Source organism: Amblyraja radiata, chromosome 4 (genome assembly GCF_010909765.2).
Source record: "Amblyraja radiata isolate CabotCenter1 chromosome 4, sAmbRad1.1.pri, whole genome shotgun sequence".
Classification (NCBI taxonomy): Eukaryota; Metazoa; Chordata; class Chondrichthyes; order Rajiformes; family Rajidae; genus Amblyraja; species Amblyraja radiata.
The window spans coordinates 74,245,646-74,263,369 of record NC_045959.1 but is presented as its reverse complement, the minus strand read 5'-3'; the positions used below and the strand labels follow the sequence as shown (position 1 = coordinate 74,263,369).

Sequence of the window (17,724 nt, the reverse complement as noted above, 5' to 3'; positions counted from 1 at the left end):
GCGATTTTGGCGCCGTTTAGAGGGGGCGGGTTTAAAACGCGATTTTCTCTAAGCTGTTCCAATCGAAAATGTTCAGCCTAGTTAATTATTAACGAAAAATCGCTGATAGACCCCGTCGCAAAAGCTATTATTAGGTTTAAAGGCCTTGAATAATAGTTATAGTAGTTTAAAAATCAATCTTTAAACCCGCGACCGTCAGCAACCGCAGGGTCTCATAAAGAAAATAGCAGAAGGTAGGTTGTATATTTTTACATTCAAAAGGGCTTCTAAAGATCCTTTTATACAAAATTTAATATTGCGAGTAGCTCAATTTGGGCCCATTATATCGCGCAGTATTTTTCTCGGCATTTGAGGCACAAATCTACCGCAATGTGAACGTTCTAAACCAGCGCGTTCCACAGGGACCCACTGGAAAGCTGATTTAAATGGGCATTTATTTACAGCAATTGAACACTGAATTCCTTCCATTTGGCCTATAAATTAATGTAAATGAGATTTTAAAATCATGTTTTATTGTGAATTATTTGTGAATATTATTTGGACATTTAGGCTATTTAAAAATGTTAATCATTTATTAAGAAATGGATAGATGTTTAGATCTAGTAATTGAAGTCTGAAATTAGCTACAATTAGGTAACTAACTAATTATATGCTTTAATTTCAGGTCATCCAAGTAAGATTATTTTATATTTGTTTCAGAATGCTTCAATCTATGATAACTGAAAATTTCATTCAGTTCTCTTAATTTTTAAGAAAGTTATGGGCTTTTGACTGTTCACGATCACAACTTTTTTGTTATGTCCATAGAAAATCAATAGGGAACAAGATGCTCATTTCCGAGTATGAAAATGGCCATAACTTTTTAAATACTTGAGATATGAAAGTGAATTAGATGTCAAATTAAACTTATTTTTATGCTTTATCTGATGGGATAAATTACAGACTTGATTTTTAAAATCTCAAAATTTTGTAACATTGCTATTAAATGTGCTCCGGTTTCCACCCACATGCCAAAGATGTGAGCGTTAGTAGGGTAATTGGCCTCTGTAAATTGCACCCTAATGTTTAGGGAGTGGATGGGAAAGTGGGATAACATAGAACTAGTTTACTGGTGATCAATTATCGGCACGGACTCGGTGTGCCGAGGGGCTTATTTCCATGTGTATCTCTAAACTAAACTAAACCCAAATTAAATTGGAACAAAATGAATAAGGCTCAATGCAAATTGAAATATATATTGGCAAACCAATCAATACATTTTGTAATTTTATCAACTTAATAATTAATCAAGTAATTATTTCAATTGTTAGAATTTGCTTTGAACTCTTGTGTATTAATTAATAATTCAGATGTAAAATACACAAACTGTTAGCACTTACTTTGGTAATGTTTAATTAGCTCATTCAGGTCAGTAAACATAATTCTAGGAGAAATGTAAAACCCTCCACTGTCCAAACATCGAATCTTGTAGTGTTTAACCAAGTCACCCATTTCAGGGTCAAAATCTCTCATCGACAGCGAGTAGCTACCTAGGTAAACAGGATTAAAGAGACATTATGAGTAATATAAGTACAGTGTATTGTGCTAAAAGTAAACTGTGGCTCTTTGCATTTTATACCCCAGTATTTATCATTAAATTAAGGGAAATTAAACGATCATGCTGATTATTCAAAGGGTATAAATGTATGTGGAAGAAGCACCGTTAATTCAAAACTGGAACCAGTTTTCAGAATATCTGTTCAAATCTACACTGGCAGCAGTAATCTGTTTGAAATTAAAAAGACAGGTTTGAAAACAGAAGGATGTCTGCCAAGATAATTGAATAGTTTGTGTAGGAAAGAACTGCAGATGCTGGTTTAAATCGAAGGTAAACACACACTTAGACTGAGAATTTATGACTTGATGTATGCCTATTAATATATTCAATTAAGGTGGACACAAAATGCTGGAGTAACTCAGCGGACAGGCAGCATCTCTGGAGAGAAGGAATGGGTGACTGAAGAAGGGTCTCAACCCGAAACGTCACCCATTTCTTCTCTCCAGAGATGCTCCAGAGTGGTGAATCTCTGGAATTCTCTGCCACAGAAGGTAGCCGAGGCCAGTTAATTGACTATATTTAAGAGGGAGTTAGATGTGGCTCTTGTGGCTAAAGGGATCAGGGGGTATGGAGAGAAGGCAGGTACAGGATACCGAGTTGGATGATCAGCCATGATCATATTGAATGGCAGTGCAGGCTCGAAGGGCCGAATGGCCTACTCCTGCACCTATTTTCTATGTTCCTATGCTGCCTGTTCTGCTGAGTTATTCCAGGATTTTGTGCCCATTTTAATTGAATAGGTTAGTTGGCATACATCAATCCAGAAATTCTCAGCTTAAGTTATTTCACACCAGTTCCCACCTTTATGTTACTGCCCTTTAATTAAATTTAATATTTCATTAAATGGGTTATTTTCTTTTGAAATGCATTGCTATGTGTAGTGATCTGCGCTTGTAGATCACAAAATATATTTCCATCAGTGCTTTATTTGTGTGACAGTAATTAAAAACTAGATTTTTAAACTTTTAGAATTTTTAAGACTACAAAGAAGTTAAAAAACTAAAGTTTATTAATTAAATTAGGTGGCCAGGAAAACAGTTCAAGCAGTTTCTAAAACAACAATCCACCTTAGACCCCATTGGTAATGATATGAGTCCCAGCACCTTTTCATCTACATAGAAAAACATTGCTTTGCACAACCATAGTACTGAATATAGCTTGTAAGGACAATGCTTGGCCATATCCTTTATTGGTTCAAAATGGACAACCCCTTGTTTATATTTGTTGAAATCCAGTTGCCTCTCACTTAATCCTGCACAACATAGGTTGAATTAAGGCAGAATGTAGCAGATGGACCCGAAATAGACATGCACCTTAACATCCCAAACCAGAATTATTGAATGAACACCCCAGTGCTCAAACTGAAGGTTATTTTTGTTGCTATTGAAAACTAAACTTTCTGAAGCATATCCTATCCTTCACACTGTATTTACCCATCTTTGTATATTTTTAAAATAGTTGCAGTTTTCCTGTATGCATGTGATAGTTCAAATAAAAATTGAATGATTTACTCAACACAATGTTCATACAATCCTGATATTATGGATATTTCTTTAGAACCAAGAGTGTATTGATTTTCAAGATGGAAATTTTGGAGAAAACACAGATTCTGACAGGACCAGTCAACAAAACACAAATATATGGAGGATTGTATAGGCAATCGGGCATAGTAAAACAAAAGATAGACACAAATAGCTGGAGTAACTCAGCAGGTCAAACAGCATCTCTGGAGAAAAGGAATAAGTGACGATCTGAGTGGAGTCCCTTGTTCAGTCTGAGGAAGGGTCTCAACCCTAAACGTCACCTATTCCTTTCCTCCAGAGATACCCTCTGACTCGCTGAGTTACTCCAGCTTTATGTGTCTAACTTCGGTTTAAACCGGCATCTACAATTCCTCCTTCGCATATTAAAACACCTTTCCTTAATGAAATGTGAAATTTAAAGGCAAAGTTAAGGTCATACCTTTTGATGTTTCACTCTCCCTAATGAGGAACGAACCAGGTTTATTTCCAGGTGCTAGTAACTGTCTCTCTGAATCTTTGCGGTTGATATCTTTAAAGAACCACCTCAAAAATAACAAGAGAGTGAATATTTAATTTGCGTGTGACACCAAGCAAAAATGAATTGCACTTTCTTGAAGTTTAAAACAATAATAACATACTCTTCAGTTTCCAGTGTGTTGACCGCTGCTACATAATTACTTGGAATAAACCCTTCTTTCCTAGTTGCTAGAGACTTGGCTTTCCACCATTCACCATGCCTGGAAGAAATATTTATAGATTAGCACAGTTTTTAGGTATTAAAATAATACACTGTCCACAGTCTGGCTGTTCTCTGTGTCATTTCTTCACAATACTCGATTGACCTCCTATAATAGATACAGTTTTACTGAGGCACTGAAACCTAATCGTGACATTTGGCAGCCTGCAGCTCGTCCTTGGCCTAATATCACTCTCAAATCTCATGATGGTAAAAATCTCTGACAACTACAAGCTGATGTCGAGACGTGTCGAACATTTCTTAGACCCATGCAGCCAAACAACAGACTTTTCAAGTGTGATGAAAGCAACCTATTTACTAACTAAAAGCAACCTATTTAGTACCTCGTCAGCTGCACAGATCAAGGATTCAAAGTCCAATGAAATCTATTTGTGTGAGCAAGTAATATTAAAATATGGTTTGTTGCCACTTTGGCGTTCAGGACACCACTGATTAAGCAAATAACAGTCAAGCCTAATGGGCCTGTTCCACTTAGCAATTTGTTAGGCGACTTCCAGCGACTGCCATAGTCTTGTTAGGTCGCTGAAAAACCGCCCCCCCCACCCCCCAACGAAAATGTCTACGACAAGCTACAACAACTATCACCTCGTCGACGTCAAGCTACGGCAAGCTCCCGACAACTGGCGACCCAATCGTTGTGACTTAGGACGTCCACCTATGATCATATCTACGACCACACCTACGACAACCTACGTCCACCCTGTCGGTGTCAACTGAAGCCAAATTACATCATTTTCACCACAAAAATAATAGAATCATCTAATTTTCCTGTAAAAGGGGTGTAGGGTGGAGTTTCCAATCATTCTGCGTCATGACTACCATGGTGCAACATCAGAGCGCATTACTCTCACAAGAAGAGGAAGTCCTGCTGCTTGCAGCAGCCCTCGGGCTGAAAGATCAGCAAGACAAAAGGACAAGAAGAATGGGGAAGAAGAAGCCCAAGAAGTGGTCTGTGTGGTTGGAGCCCTTGTTCCAGAATAGACCCAGGTTGGGCCAGTATGACAACCTGATGATTTTGCTCCAGCAAGAAGATGAGGTTGCCTTCAGAAACATCACTAGACTTTCCTCTGACCTATTTCAGGAGCTGAAGACACAGGTGGGCCCTCTCCTGAAGAGAAAGGAGACCTCCATGAGGAAGCCACTGGAACCAGACCTATGTCTAGCCATCACCCTCCGCTACCTTGAAATTTTTTGCGGCAACCAGAAATATGCTACGACTCTTTGCGCGACTGAGACTACTCACGACCATACAGGCGACACCCCGGCAACCATGTGGCAACAGCCGAGTTGCCTGTAGTCGTCTAAAAAATTGCCTAAGTGGAACAGGCCCATAACATTGGTGTTCCAATGCCATGATGGGTTTTTGATTACATAGCCCAACAAAAACATTGTACTGCACACAAGAGTTTCCAAGACAGCGAGGATTTTTTTAATAGAATAGCGACTTGATTTGGTACTTTTGATGCAACTATTAAACTCTTATTCCAAACTACTGAAGGATTTATCAAACAAAACTTAATTTTGATTATAATCTCTAGAGAGGGAGCATTATTTAATATTTGTGCCTATGAATAGGAAACTGTTTATATTGTCTCAAGGACATGATTCAGCCAGAATTCACACAGCCAAGAGATCAAACATGATACACTAACATTTGTCAAGTTAGCTGGCGTCAAAAGGAAATGTGTTGCAAGTCCAGAAATTTCTGACATCTCAGGAAAGATATCATGCGCACACGTGTGTGTACGTAGGAGCACCCTGTTCAAAGATTGGGCTGAGTAGGACAACAGAGAGAGAGAACTATTGTGGACGCTGTCTCTAAACAAGGTTTTCATTTCTAAAGTACTTTAGCATAAGAAAACAGACCAAAAGCACATCAAGTGTGCAAGTAAGTGCAAAATGCTTGCAGGGAGATTAAGTAAGAAAATGCTATGGCTGAAACGATCACCTATTTTAAAGGCATGGAAGGAAGTGGCCAAGCCAGTTTCGTCTTTTCTTAAAATGTTGGCGTCAAATTCTTTCTCTTCCTCTTTCCCAGATATGCATATGAGGCATGGCACACTGGGTAGATTTTATACAAGGTTTAAAATCAGTTTCCCCCACATTCCTTCCCATCAATATAATTTTGCAATCTCCAATTTTGAGCATGGGTGAAAAGTTGAATGTCACTGACAAAATGACTGGGTGCTGATGAAAGATATTGTCAAGTTTGAAAGGTTTCAGAGATTTACACTGATGTTGCCAGGAATAGAGGGTCTGAGCTATAGTGAGAGGTTGGGTAGGCTGGGTCTCTATTCCCTGGAGCACAGGAGGATGAGGGGTGATCTTATAGAAGTGTATGAAATCATGAGAGGAATAGATTGGGTAGATGTACAGAATCTCTTGCCCAGAATAGGGGAACCGAGGACCAGAGGACCTAGGTTCAAGGTGAAGGGGAAAAGATTTAATAAGAATCTGAGGGGTAACTTTTTCACACACAGGGTGGTGGGTGTACGGAACAAGCTGCCAGAGGAGGTAGTTGAGGCTGGGTCTATCCCAACATTTAAGAAATAGTTAGACAGGTACATGGATGTGACAAGTTTGGAGTGATATGGACCAAGCGCAGGCAGGTGGGCCAAGTGTAGCTGGGACATGTTGGCCGCTGTGAGCAAGTTGGGATGAAGGGCCTGTTTCCACACTGTATCAATCTATGACTATTTGGCCACTCAAGCCTGTCCCACCATTCAATTTGGTTATGGCTAATTGACTCGGATATCATCTTTTCTTATGTACCACTTCCCAATCACCCTCAATTCCCCAGATCTTCAAAAAATCATCTTCCAATAATCTAGTCTCAGCAATTTTCTAGGTTAGAAAATTCCAGAGATTCATCACCCTCCACGAGAAGAGGTTCCTATGCATCTAAAATTTAAATCATCACCCCCTTATTTGAGTTTATCTGACCAACGGAAATATCTCAACATCTATCCATTTGCAGGGTCCCGACCCAAAGCTTCGACTGTCCATTTGTCACCATGGATGCTATGTGACCTAGAAGACCCTAAGACATAAGAGCAGCATTAAACCATCCAGCCCATCGAGTATGCTCTGCCATTTGATGACAGCTGCTCTATTTTTTCTCTCTCAACCCAGTCGCCTACCTTTTTCTCGTAATTTCCAACGTCTGTTTTATTTGCTTAACTTCTATCCTGTCTTCCCTATTTAGGATCTTGTATGTTTCAATAAACACTATTTTTCTAAACTCCAAAGAATACAAATCTAATATTTTGAGCTGTATGTGAGAGGCAAAATATAGGCTAAACAAGGTAAGGGCAATAGATTTCATTCCGTAAGAGATACCAATGAGACAGATGTGTTTTTACAACAATCTAGTAATTCTATAATATCATTCCTGAAATTACATTTGGGGGTAGGGTGTTGACATGGATAGAAATTGGTTGACAGACAGGAAGCAAAGAGTAGGAGTGAACGGGTCCTTTTCAGAATGGCAGGCAGTGACGAGTGGAGTGCCACAAGGCTCGGTGTTGGGGATGCAACTGTTTACCATATATATTAATGATTTGGAAGAGGGAATTAGGAGCAACATTAGCAAGCTTGCGGATAACACAAAGCTGGGTGGCAGTGTGAACTGTGAAGAGGATGTTAGGAGGTTGCAGGGTGACCTGGACAGGTTGAGTGAGTGGGCAGATGCGTGGCAGATGCAGTATAATATAGATTAATGTGAGGTTATCCACTTTGGTGGCAAAACAAGGGGGCAGATTATTATCTCAATGGGGTTAGGTTAGGTAAAGGGGAGGTACAGCGCGACCTGGGTGACCTTGTACACCGGTCATTGAAAGTTGGCGTGCAGGTACAGCAGGCAGTGAAGAAAGCTAATGGAATGTTGGCCTTCATAACAAGAGGATTTCAGTATAGGAATAGAGAGGTTCTTCTGCAGTTGTATAGGGCTCTGGTAAGGGCTCTGGAGTATTGTGTACAGTTTTGGTCTCCTAATTTGAGGAAGGACATCTTTGTGATTGAGGCAGTGCAGCGTAGATTCACAAGATTGATCCCTGGGATGATGGGACTGTCATATGAGGAAAGATTGAAAAGACTAGGCTTGTATTCACTGGAGTTTAGAAGGATGAGGGGGGAATCTTATAGAAACATATAAAACATATAAAATTATAAAAGGACTGGACAAGCTAGATGCAGGAAAAATTTTCCCAATGTTGGGCGAGTCCAGAACCAGAGGCCACAGTCTTAGAATAAAGGGGAGGCCATTTAAGACTGAGGTGAGAAAAAGACAGAGAGACAGAGAGTTATGAATTTGTGGAATTCCCTGCCACAGAGGGCAGTGGAGGCCAAATCAATGGATGGATTTAAGAGAGAGTTAGATAGAGCTCTAGGGGCTAGTGGAATCAAGGGATATGGGGAGAAGGCAGGCACGGGTTATTGATTGGGGACGATCAGCCATGATTACAATGAATGGCGGTGCTGGCTCGAAGAGCCAAATGGCCTCCTCCTGTACCTATTTTCCATGTTTCTATGTTTCTATTTCAAATTATTCATCCATACCTTTTTAAACAATGATGAATCCAATTTATTTACCCACTTATGATATCACAACAGCCTCATCACAAGATTACTTAATGAATTTGTCAGCAGCAGTACCAGAGGTCAGCTCATTCTTTAGAGTGAGAAACAACCATTTTACTTGTTCATTCCCTCCCCCCCCCCAACAGCTTTTTAATCTCTCACAGTTTTTGTGAACTTTCATTTACTTTCTGCTGGCATTTTGGCAAGGAATTTGGTGCTTCTCACAAGTTAGTGCGTTCCTGAATCCAGTGCAGAAGTACAGAACGTGCTGGGGTTCATGTGCAGTGCTTCTGACCTCTCACTCCCCTCTGGACTCACTACCGAGAAAAAAATATTGAGCCAAGGGAATGGATAAACTTAATTCTTCTCAATTTCACACCAATTGTGGCAGTCATTTTTTAGTTTAGTTTAGAGATGCAGCACGGAAACACGCCCTTTGGCCCACCGGGACCGCACCGACCAACGATCCCCGCACATTAATAGCATCCTACAATTGGTCGCAATCCATTTGTATTTTTGTTAAATAGTACAAATTTAGTTGATTTAGATTATTTTGTTGTACGTTGTATTTTAATTAACTAACATTAAAACATAACGTGGGGTGGCACAGTGCAGAAGCTGTTGCCCAGCAACCTGTGTTTAATCCTGACCACGGGTGCTATCTGTGTGGAGTTTGTACGTTCTCCCTGCTCCGGTTTCCTCCCATACCAAGGATGGTCAGGTTTGTAGGTTAATTGGCTTCTGTAAATTGTCTCTTGTGTGTAGGACATAGAACTAGTGTTCAGGTAGTCAATGGTCAGCATGGTCTCAGTAGACCCAAGCGTCTGTTTACACGCAGTATCTTAAAACCAAACAATTAGGATTTTAAATTAAGTTTTATTTAAAACTTATTTCAAATCTATTTCAATTGATGGGAGAAGTGTCTATGGTCAAACAGCCATCAAGCAATGCATGGCTGGGCTCCCGTGCTACTGCCTGCGTGCTCACTGATGGCCCTTATTGTGTGGCCTCGATGTCCTTGTAAACCATATACCAACAAAGATTACTGCAGCAATAGGAACAGCATTGGGGCATATTAAACACCTAGGTTGTGCTGAGCACAATGCATGCCATTAAGCATAAATTGGACTCCCTTGTACTTTCAGGAATAAATTTAAATAGTCTATTATATCACTATTTGTACAGGCAAGACTGTTGTTGAAATTTAGCTAAATGAAAAATACTGAATAGGAAAATAATCAAGTGCAAACAAATTATTATGGAGTATTTAACCTTGGGACACCCGACATAAAAGCTGCAAACCAGTCATGAGCAAACAACAAATATTGTCAGGCAGTTTGTTCAAGCTTTTAAGACATTATTTGTTGGCATGAAAGACACACGCAACTGGATTGTTGTTTGCTGAAGAAACAAAGGCACCAAGGTGAGCTACACTCTGCACATAACCAGATCGAGGGAGTAGGAAGGGTGATAGAGGGTTGTCCATCTGCATCAGAGAACAATAATGCAGTTATTCTGTAAAAGGAAGCAACAAAACTGGATTTATTAACAGAACAGTGATTATCTATACGTTGGGTAAGCATTGCACAGGTTTTCAGTCCACAATAAAAAAGTTATTACATAATATAAACAGACAATCCACCTGTTTGTCAAGTGATGCAGCAAGAGATGGCATGCAAAAATCAAGGTACCAACTTAACCATAGAGTAGCAAACCCAATGCAAATGCGCTTTTGTTCTTAACCGCAATGTGTACGAGTGGAAAAGGAACTACTTACTCTTCAATCACTTTTAGCTTTTCACCTTTTTTGAAACTCAGGTCATCATCATGGTTTCCATCGTATGGATACAAGGCAATGACAACTTTGCCATCAGTCTCTGTCTCAGACACATGGAAGGCACAGTATTAATTTGATTTCACTTCAAGATAGAAACAGCTTTCCATGCAGAAAGTTTCTGATAAATTTACCTTCAAATTTCAGAAACTTTTGGCCAGGCAATAGATGAGAATCCTTCTTTGAATTCTGGAACAAGACATTTTAATTTAACGACACCAATACTACATATGCCAAAATGTTTAAAACAGTGAGATAGTTTTTTCAAATTACTTCCTCAAATCAGATCACAAATATTGGATTTTGCCCTTACCGTTCAATGTATAAAGTAATCAAATGATCATTAGATTCAAGATGTTCCAACAACAAGCAAACTACCCACAAGCTCTGCTTAGAATTAAGCCTTAATTCTCATAGTATCACAAATTAACCTCCTAAATAACCATCCATTTCAAATGGAAGCAAATCATCCAAAATCCCAAAGAAAAAGGGCATGCTTTGATATATCTACAGTGTAAGTGCATAATTGTATTTTCTATGGAATAATTATATTCCATAGAAAATACAGTTCTGACTGCATGTCTTTCAGCAAAGAAATCTTTCTACGGGTCAGTGATCATGTTTTATGGTTAACACTAATGATCAAGTGCTGTAATCATACCACTGTAAATAAAACCAGGATAAATCTCTAAAGAAATTATATAGCAATGCTTTGTATGCCTTCGAACATTAATGGTAACTAATTATAACTGTGCGATAAAGCAAAAGCTTGTTAAATAGTAGCTGAAATTCCAAGATCAAGAAAATAGAAGGATATTCAGAAAATGTCTCACTATTAAACAGAAGCACTAAACATTTACTGGAAACATTTACTTCTTCACACAGAGTGTTGTGAGTTTGGGGAATTATCTGCCTCAGAGGGTGATGGAGGATCTCTGGATACTTTCAAGAGAGAGCTAGATAGGGCTCTTAAAAATAGCAGGGTCAGGGGATATGGGGAGAAGGCAGGATCAGGGTACTGATTGGGGATGGTCAGCCATGATCACATTGGATGGCAGTGCTGGCTCGAAGGGCCGAATGGCCTACTCCTGCACCTATTGTCTATTGAGAGTTAACCAGTGTCTGTTCATGCTAATGCAGTCGGGAAATGATTCTGGATTGGATTGCCAAAGTAAAAAGTTTGTTTGAAGCATTCAAGCTCACTGCTGGTTTCATGATAATTAATATCTCATCAGCTGATCCATTTCTGCACTAATTGACATTAGGGATTCAGCCCTCAAAGGGTACTCTTCATTGAGCCAAGCCTATGCTTGAAAATCTTTGGGCGGCACAGTAGCACAGCTGTAGAGTTGCTGCCTTACAGTGCCAGAGACCCAGGCTCGATCCTGACTACTGGGTGCTATCAATACGGAGTTTATACGTTCTCCCCGTGACCGCGTGGGTTATCTCCCGGTTGACCGGTTTCCTCCCACATTCCAAAGACGTACAGGTTTGTAGGCAATTGGCTTCGGTAAAAATTGTAAATTATTCCTAGTGTGTAGGATAATGTTAGTCGGTGCGGAATCGGTGGGCCGACGGGCCTGGTTCCGCACTGGATTTCTAGACTAAACATATGAGGGTGTTCTGAATGGAGCCTCAAAAATCCTGGTAAAAGGCATATCACAGAGCCTATGGGAAACCCAGTCCTTACAAATCTACAGCCCCACTCAGCCTAATGGTCTCTGCTCAAGAAGACTGAGCACAGTCCATTTTGATAATGAAAAAAAGTGGTGTGCTCCCTATAGCCGAGAGTTCAGAGCAAACTGCGATAGGTAGTGTGGAATGAGCTGGAGGTCAGTCTTCATGACGTCAGTGATCTGCATCACTCTGGCCAGCCCAGTGGAGGCATAGATGCATTGCTCTTCAGAGAACTGGAGGTGCGAGTATGACTGGGGTAGTGGGTAGATGGAAAAGAACCACCCACCATTCATCGCAGTTCACAGATGCAAGTAATCTGCAGTTCTAGCTCATGCAACGTATCCAATCCACATGTACCAATGACAATGAAGTAACCAGAGTTAGCTGCCTGAACCTGTGCTCATTCTTTTTCAGAAGCACAAACATTGGTCTTTTCAATAGGATCTCCAGACGTATAAACAGATTCTTGTTTAGTCAGGGTGTCAGGGGTTATGGGGAAAAGGCAGGAGAATGGGATTGAGAGGGAAAGATAGATCAGTCGTAATTGATTGGCGGAGTAGACGATGGGCTGAATGGCCTAATTCTGCTCTTACAACTTATGAACGTATGAATTTCTATGGAAGATCAAGAAGCACATTTTGCACAGATAATAATAATAATAATAATAATAAATTTTATTTAATGGGCGCCTTTCAGACATCTCAAGGACACCTTACATAGTAATCGGAATAACATATAATCGGAATATAACAAGTAATAAAGACATCACAGAGACACAAATTAAAAACAGAATTCAATCCAAAAACAGAAAATCAAAAACACAGTGTGAAGAGAGAGCAGCGGCAGCCAAAGTGCGCCAGCGTCCACTCTCTCTTCACGGCAGTCATCTTGGACACAGACCTACAGGACTACAATTAGACAAAATTGTAATGTAATGTAATGTAAAAGATAAGGTAATAGACATGAGAAATTCTTTCATCAAAAGGCCATGGATACCGAATAAAACTAATGCTCTCAAATGGTGTCAAAATGAAGTGAGACTAAAAATAAAATGAAGGTCAAATCAGAGGGGTTAAACTGTGTAGCTCAGGTTTTCACATCCACATCCTGATAAGAAGGCAACTCGATGGGTTCAAAAATTGGAAATAGGCGTGGTATGTGGCGGCAAAGTCTGTAGAAAATTCTAAAGGGAAATTGTGCAGCAGAGTCAAAGAAAATGATCTTTAAGGTTATGCCTGTTTTATTGCAGTGGAAGATGTAGTGACAGATTAAATCTCTTGGTTGACATTTACGAGAAGGACTAATTTAGGCAGGTAACATTTGTTAATGATTTTGTATTCGAAAGGGAAGATTTTTGCATGGATAGATAATTTATGATATGTCGATTTATAATATTGAGATGAGACACGAGAGGGTGATGAAAGAGAAATGAGAGAAAGATGTAGCCCGGGAGTAGGCAGGCTTCGAAGAAATGATTAATCTTTGAATCAACCATTAAATATATTCATGCTTGCGGCATTAAAATGATATACAGCACTGATCATTAGGGATGGAAGGTTAATTGGTAAATAAAATTAAAATCAGCAATTTTAGTACGTACGTTTGTGATTGGGTCAATGGATGTTTAAGTAAGTCAGTCATGCACAAGCCTAACTTTGCGCAATGAGGTTTTCCCTTCACTTCTCTACTTACTGGCATGTGTATATTGGATGTTGGATCTCTCACATAAATAGTTGGTTCAGAATTACGTACTCGGTTTTCCTTCAATTCTTTTGGTTCTTCCGAGAAGTTCTTTGACTTTATACATCCCATATTTTCTGTAAAACAACATATTGTGTGAGGCTCTACAAAACTAACTGCTCTGCAAGCTGAACGTTCAAAATTCTAACGTGGCGAAACATCCATATATATCACTATGAACATTCTGGAGTGAAAGATTGGCACTAATTGAACTATCATCCAAGATCTATCAGAGCTACTTTGGAAAGCTTTTCCAAAAATGTAAGAGATCGACATGTTGCATGTGTTCTTTTTCATATTAATTTTTTAAATATCAGCACAAATATTGATCTGCAAATATTAATTCCTTATTTTCCCCAATTTCAAAGTTGTTGAACAACAATCAAAATACTATTCAAGTCTGCCAGCAATTGACCTTGGGTGGATTTCTTACACATGGGAAGCAACCCTCCTTGTCCATCTTTTCCCACACTCTCCTCTCTCACTACCCCAACCTCTAATAAATGATTTTTCAATGTAATTTTTAATTTTAAAATTCTTTAATCATTCCAGTCATTCTGATCCACATGACAATATTTTGAATGACCATTTCTCAGCAATGTTTGCTAATTAGATATTTATATAATTGAAGGCATATTGAAATCTGTATTTAAAATTTTATATAATGCAATGATTAAACATTCAAAAATATTATTTACATTACACAGAAAGTAATTTTAAACATCTGAATACCAAAGGCTCTTTAGATTTCTAGCTATCACAATTAAAGTAATGATCCATATCAACTTTGTGATCAACTTCAATATTTGGCAGTTATTGGCCATTTGGCAGCGGCAGTGACTCTTCCCAAGATTGCATTGATGCAGATACTCAGAAAATAAGTTTGGTTATTTAGAGTTAAATTTTCTTTTCATTGACATTTGAGATTAAATTATGATCTATTTTTTTTCCTTTTCCCCCCCAAACTCCAGTATAACGTTTTGGAGATAAATCAACATGCACGACTTATTAAGAGTTGGAGCAACAATAGGAGGCTGAACACCTCCGCTCAGCCCACCTAAACATACCTGATCTCCCAGTTGCTAAACACTTTAACTCCCCTTCCCATTTCCATACTGACCTTTCTGTCCTGAGTGAGGCCCAGCACAAATTGGAGGAGCAATCCCTCATATTTCATTTGGGCAGCTTACACCCCAGCAGTATGAGTATTGATTTCTCTAACTTCAAGTAACCTTTGCCTTACCTCTCTCTCCATCCCTCCCTCTTCCCAGATCTGACTGGTCTGACTAAATTTACATTTTATCTCTGCTTTGTTGTTACCTTCTCCTAGCTATGTTAGCATTCATAGCAAATGGATTTGAGTATAGGAGCAGGGAGGTTCTACTGCAGTTGTACAGGGTCTTGGTGAGACCACACCTGGAGTATTGCGTACGGTTTTGGTCTCCTAATCTGAGGAAAGACATTCTTTCCATAGAGGGAGTACAGAGAAGGTTCACCAGACTGATTCCTGGGATGTCAGGACTTTCATATGAAGAAAGACTGGATAGACTCGGTTTATACTCGCTAGAATTTGGAAGATTGAGGGGGCATCTTATAGAAACGTACAAAATTCTTAAGGGGTTGGACAGGCTAGATGCAGGAAGATTGTTCCTGATGTTGGGGAAGTCCAGAACAAGGGGTCACAGTTTAAGGATAGAGGGGAAATCTTTTAGGACCGAGATGAGGAAAACTTTTTTCACACAGAGTGGTGAATCTGTGGAATTCTCTCCCACAGAAGGTAGTTGAGGCCAGTTCATTGGCTATATTTAAGAGGGAGTTAGATGTGGCCCTTGTGGCTAAAGGGATCAGGGGGTATGGAGAGAAGGCAGGTACAGGATACCGAGTTGGATGATCAGCCATGATCATATTGAATGGCGGTGCAGGCTCGAAGGGCCGAATGGCCTACTCCTGCACCTATTTTCTATGTTTCTATGCTAACAATGATCTATTCTACATTTTTATTTGATCTCCACGTCCTTTGTCTCGTTTTCACACCATACATTTCCTTATGTCTGTATCTCCCTCTCCGATTCAGTCTGAAGAAGGGTCTTGACCCAAAACGTCACCCAATCCTTCTATCCAGGGGGGGGGTTGTGGTGGAGGGGGGGGTTGTGGTGGAGGGGGGGTGGTGGGGGAAGGGGGTGTGGGGGAAAGGGCGGGGGTGGGGGAAGGGGGGGCGTGATCGCAGCAAATGCAGCTCGCACTCTGTTCACCCCGCACCTTCAGCTTTCGGCCTTACGCACAGCTCCCAGTCCCACTCCAACTTCACTCAGAGGCTCTCTGCCCGCAAGCTGCTCACGGACTCAGCCCCGCCTCCGGGACTTTATTCTCGGCGGGTGCCGAAAGGGGCGTTACCGTCATGGTGACTGACAGGCGAGAGACCAATCTGCTGATATCATGATTTTTTTAAACCTTCATAACATTTCTAATATTTCGCTGATCGGAATAAAACTTGGTGCGCTTGGAGCGGAGGAGAACGTTGAGTAAGGTGGCGAAAAAAATCCTAGCGATATAGGTTACCGTTTTCGCATAAATTAAAAAAATGCAAACCAGAAGTGGTCAAGATGAGAATTTTAGTAATAGTATAGATGTGGGGGAAAAAATGCCCTTAAACAAAATGACAGGCCACACATTTTTAAGTGCAGTTGGAGTCTATTATGCAGTTTGTTTTGACAGCCAGCAAATGAGTGTGGCAGTGAAGAAGTAGCCAAATTATTTGAATTGGGCATCATTTTAACAGATATCAGTCCAGCTTCAAAAAGATTTGAGAAATATGCGGGAAGGGCGTCTGTCAAATTCATGGATCTAGTTTTAATTCCACCGACACCATACCTGAGCAACTTCATGTAATCATGTATTGTCTTAATCATGTATTGTCTTTCCTAATCGTATTGTCTTTCCACTGACTGGTTAGCACACAACAAAAGCTTTTTCCTGCACCTCGGTACACGTGACAATAAACTAACTAAATTAAACAACTTCACTTTGTCCAGTGCCTGTTTGTTGCTATTCCACACCAGAACTTGGTACTTCCACCATTGATTTACTTTTCCTTCATCCTGCCATCCTCTTTGTTATCATGTCTTCACGCATTCCTCCTGCCCCAAACTTCCAGCACCCAACCTTTCCACTTTGCTGCAATTGTTACGGGCTTGACTCCTGCAGAGATTAGACTGGAGTTGCTCTCTGTAGTGTTCCAGATATCCCCAAAGGACTCACCAGGGCATACTCTCTGCCTCCTCCTGAACAACAATCCCAAATGCCCACTTACTTGCTCACCAACCATCCTCTAAATAGGAATGCTGAGAAAAATCTTCCCAATTTCCTTCCTGTCCCATCAAACCCTTATGTCCAACCCCTGCTCTGAATCTGTACACTCTGCCAATTACCATCAGTCCCTCTACATCTCCCTCCAAAATATACAACTACTAAAAATGCTTAATCTTATTGTGGATGGTTGCATTAACATCATGATCTTGAGAAACAGAAGCAACGATGGATGGCTAATTGCAAATTCTGCTAAATGCTGTCCCTGGCTGTAACTTCCCACCTCTTTCCCCCTTTTAAGCTGCTACAGTGAGGGGTTGGACTTTACCAAATCACCTTGCTCTGCAATCCAATACCTCTGGCACTCTCCATCCAGAGGTTGCATGGTGGTTGCAAACTTGCATGCCACCTTCTTTCACCTCTCGCCTCATTTAAAATCTTTGTTTAACAACCCACACAGGTACCAAAACTTATAAGATAATTGAACTGCTTTGGTCCCTTTACCTAGTGATTTTTCATTCAGAGATTTCAACCTCTGCCACAATTGATCAAAGTTTACTGGTACTGAGTTTTTCTGGTATCCTTCCTTAATCACTCTCTCCAGATTCAGAACCATCTTTTTACCATTGGCATTTTATAAAATCATACCAAAGACATGTCTAATCATAATCTTTTATCAACCCCTCTTTGTCCCCATTCCCTCTCCTAAACA

General features: G+C 40.1%; 1 protein-coding gene across 3 annotated transcripts in view; it reads right to left on the bottom strand.

The window, feature by feature from the left end:
- The window catches only part of lyn (LYN proto-oncogene, Src family tyrosine kinase), a 108,879-nt gene that overhangs the window by 69,528 nt on the left and 21,627 nt on the right, over positions 1-17,724 (bottom strand). For 2 of the 3 annotated variants that reach the window (XM_033019744.1, XM_033019743.1), the window contains exons 2-7: positions 13,659-13,783; positions 10,424-10,478; positions 10,233-10,332; positions 3,759-3,857; positions 3,560-3,663; positions 1,380-1,529 (exon numbers count right to left, since the gene is read on the bottom strand). In XM_033019744.1, the coding sequence (XP_032875635.1) occupies positions 1,380-1,529; positions 3,560-3,663; positions 3,759-3,857; positions 10,233-10,332; positions 10,424-10,478; positions 13,659-13,778 (628 nt within the window). In that variant the 5' untranslated portion in view covers positions 13,779-13,783. The remainder of the gene's footprint in view (positions 1-1,379; positions 1,530-3,559; positions 3,664-3,758; positions 3,858-10,232; positions 10,333-10,423; positions 10,479-13,658; positions 13,784-17,724) is intronic. The other variant, XM_033019745.1, reaches the window with a different exon arrangement.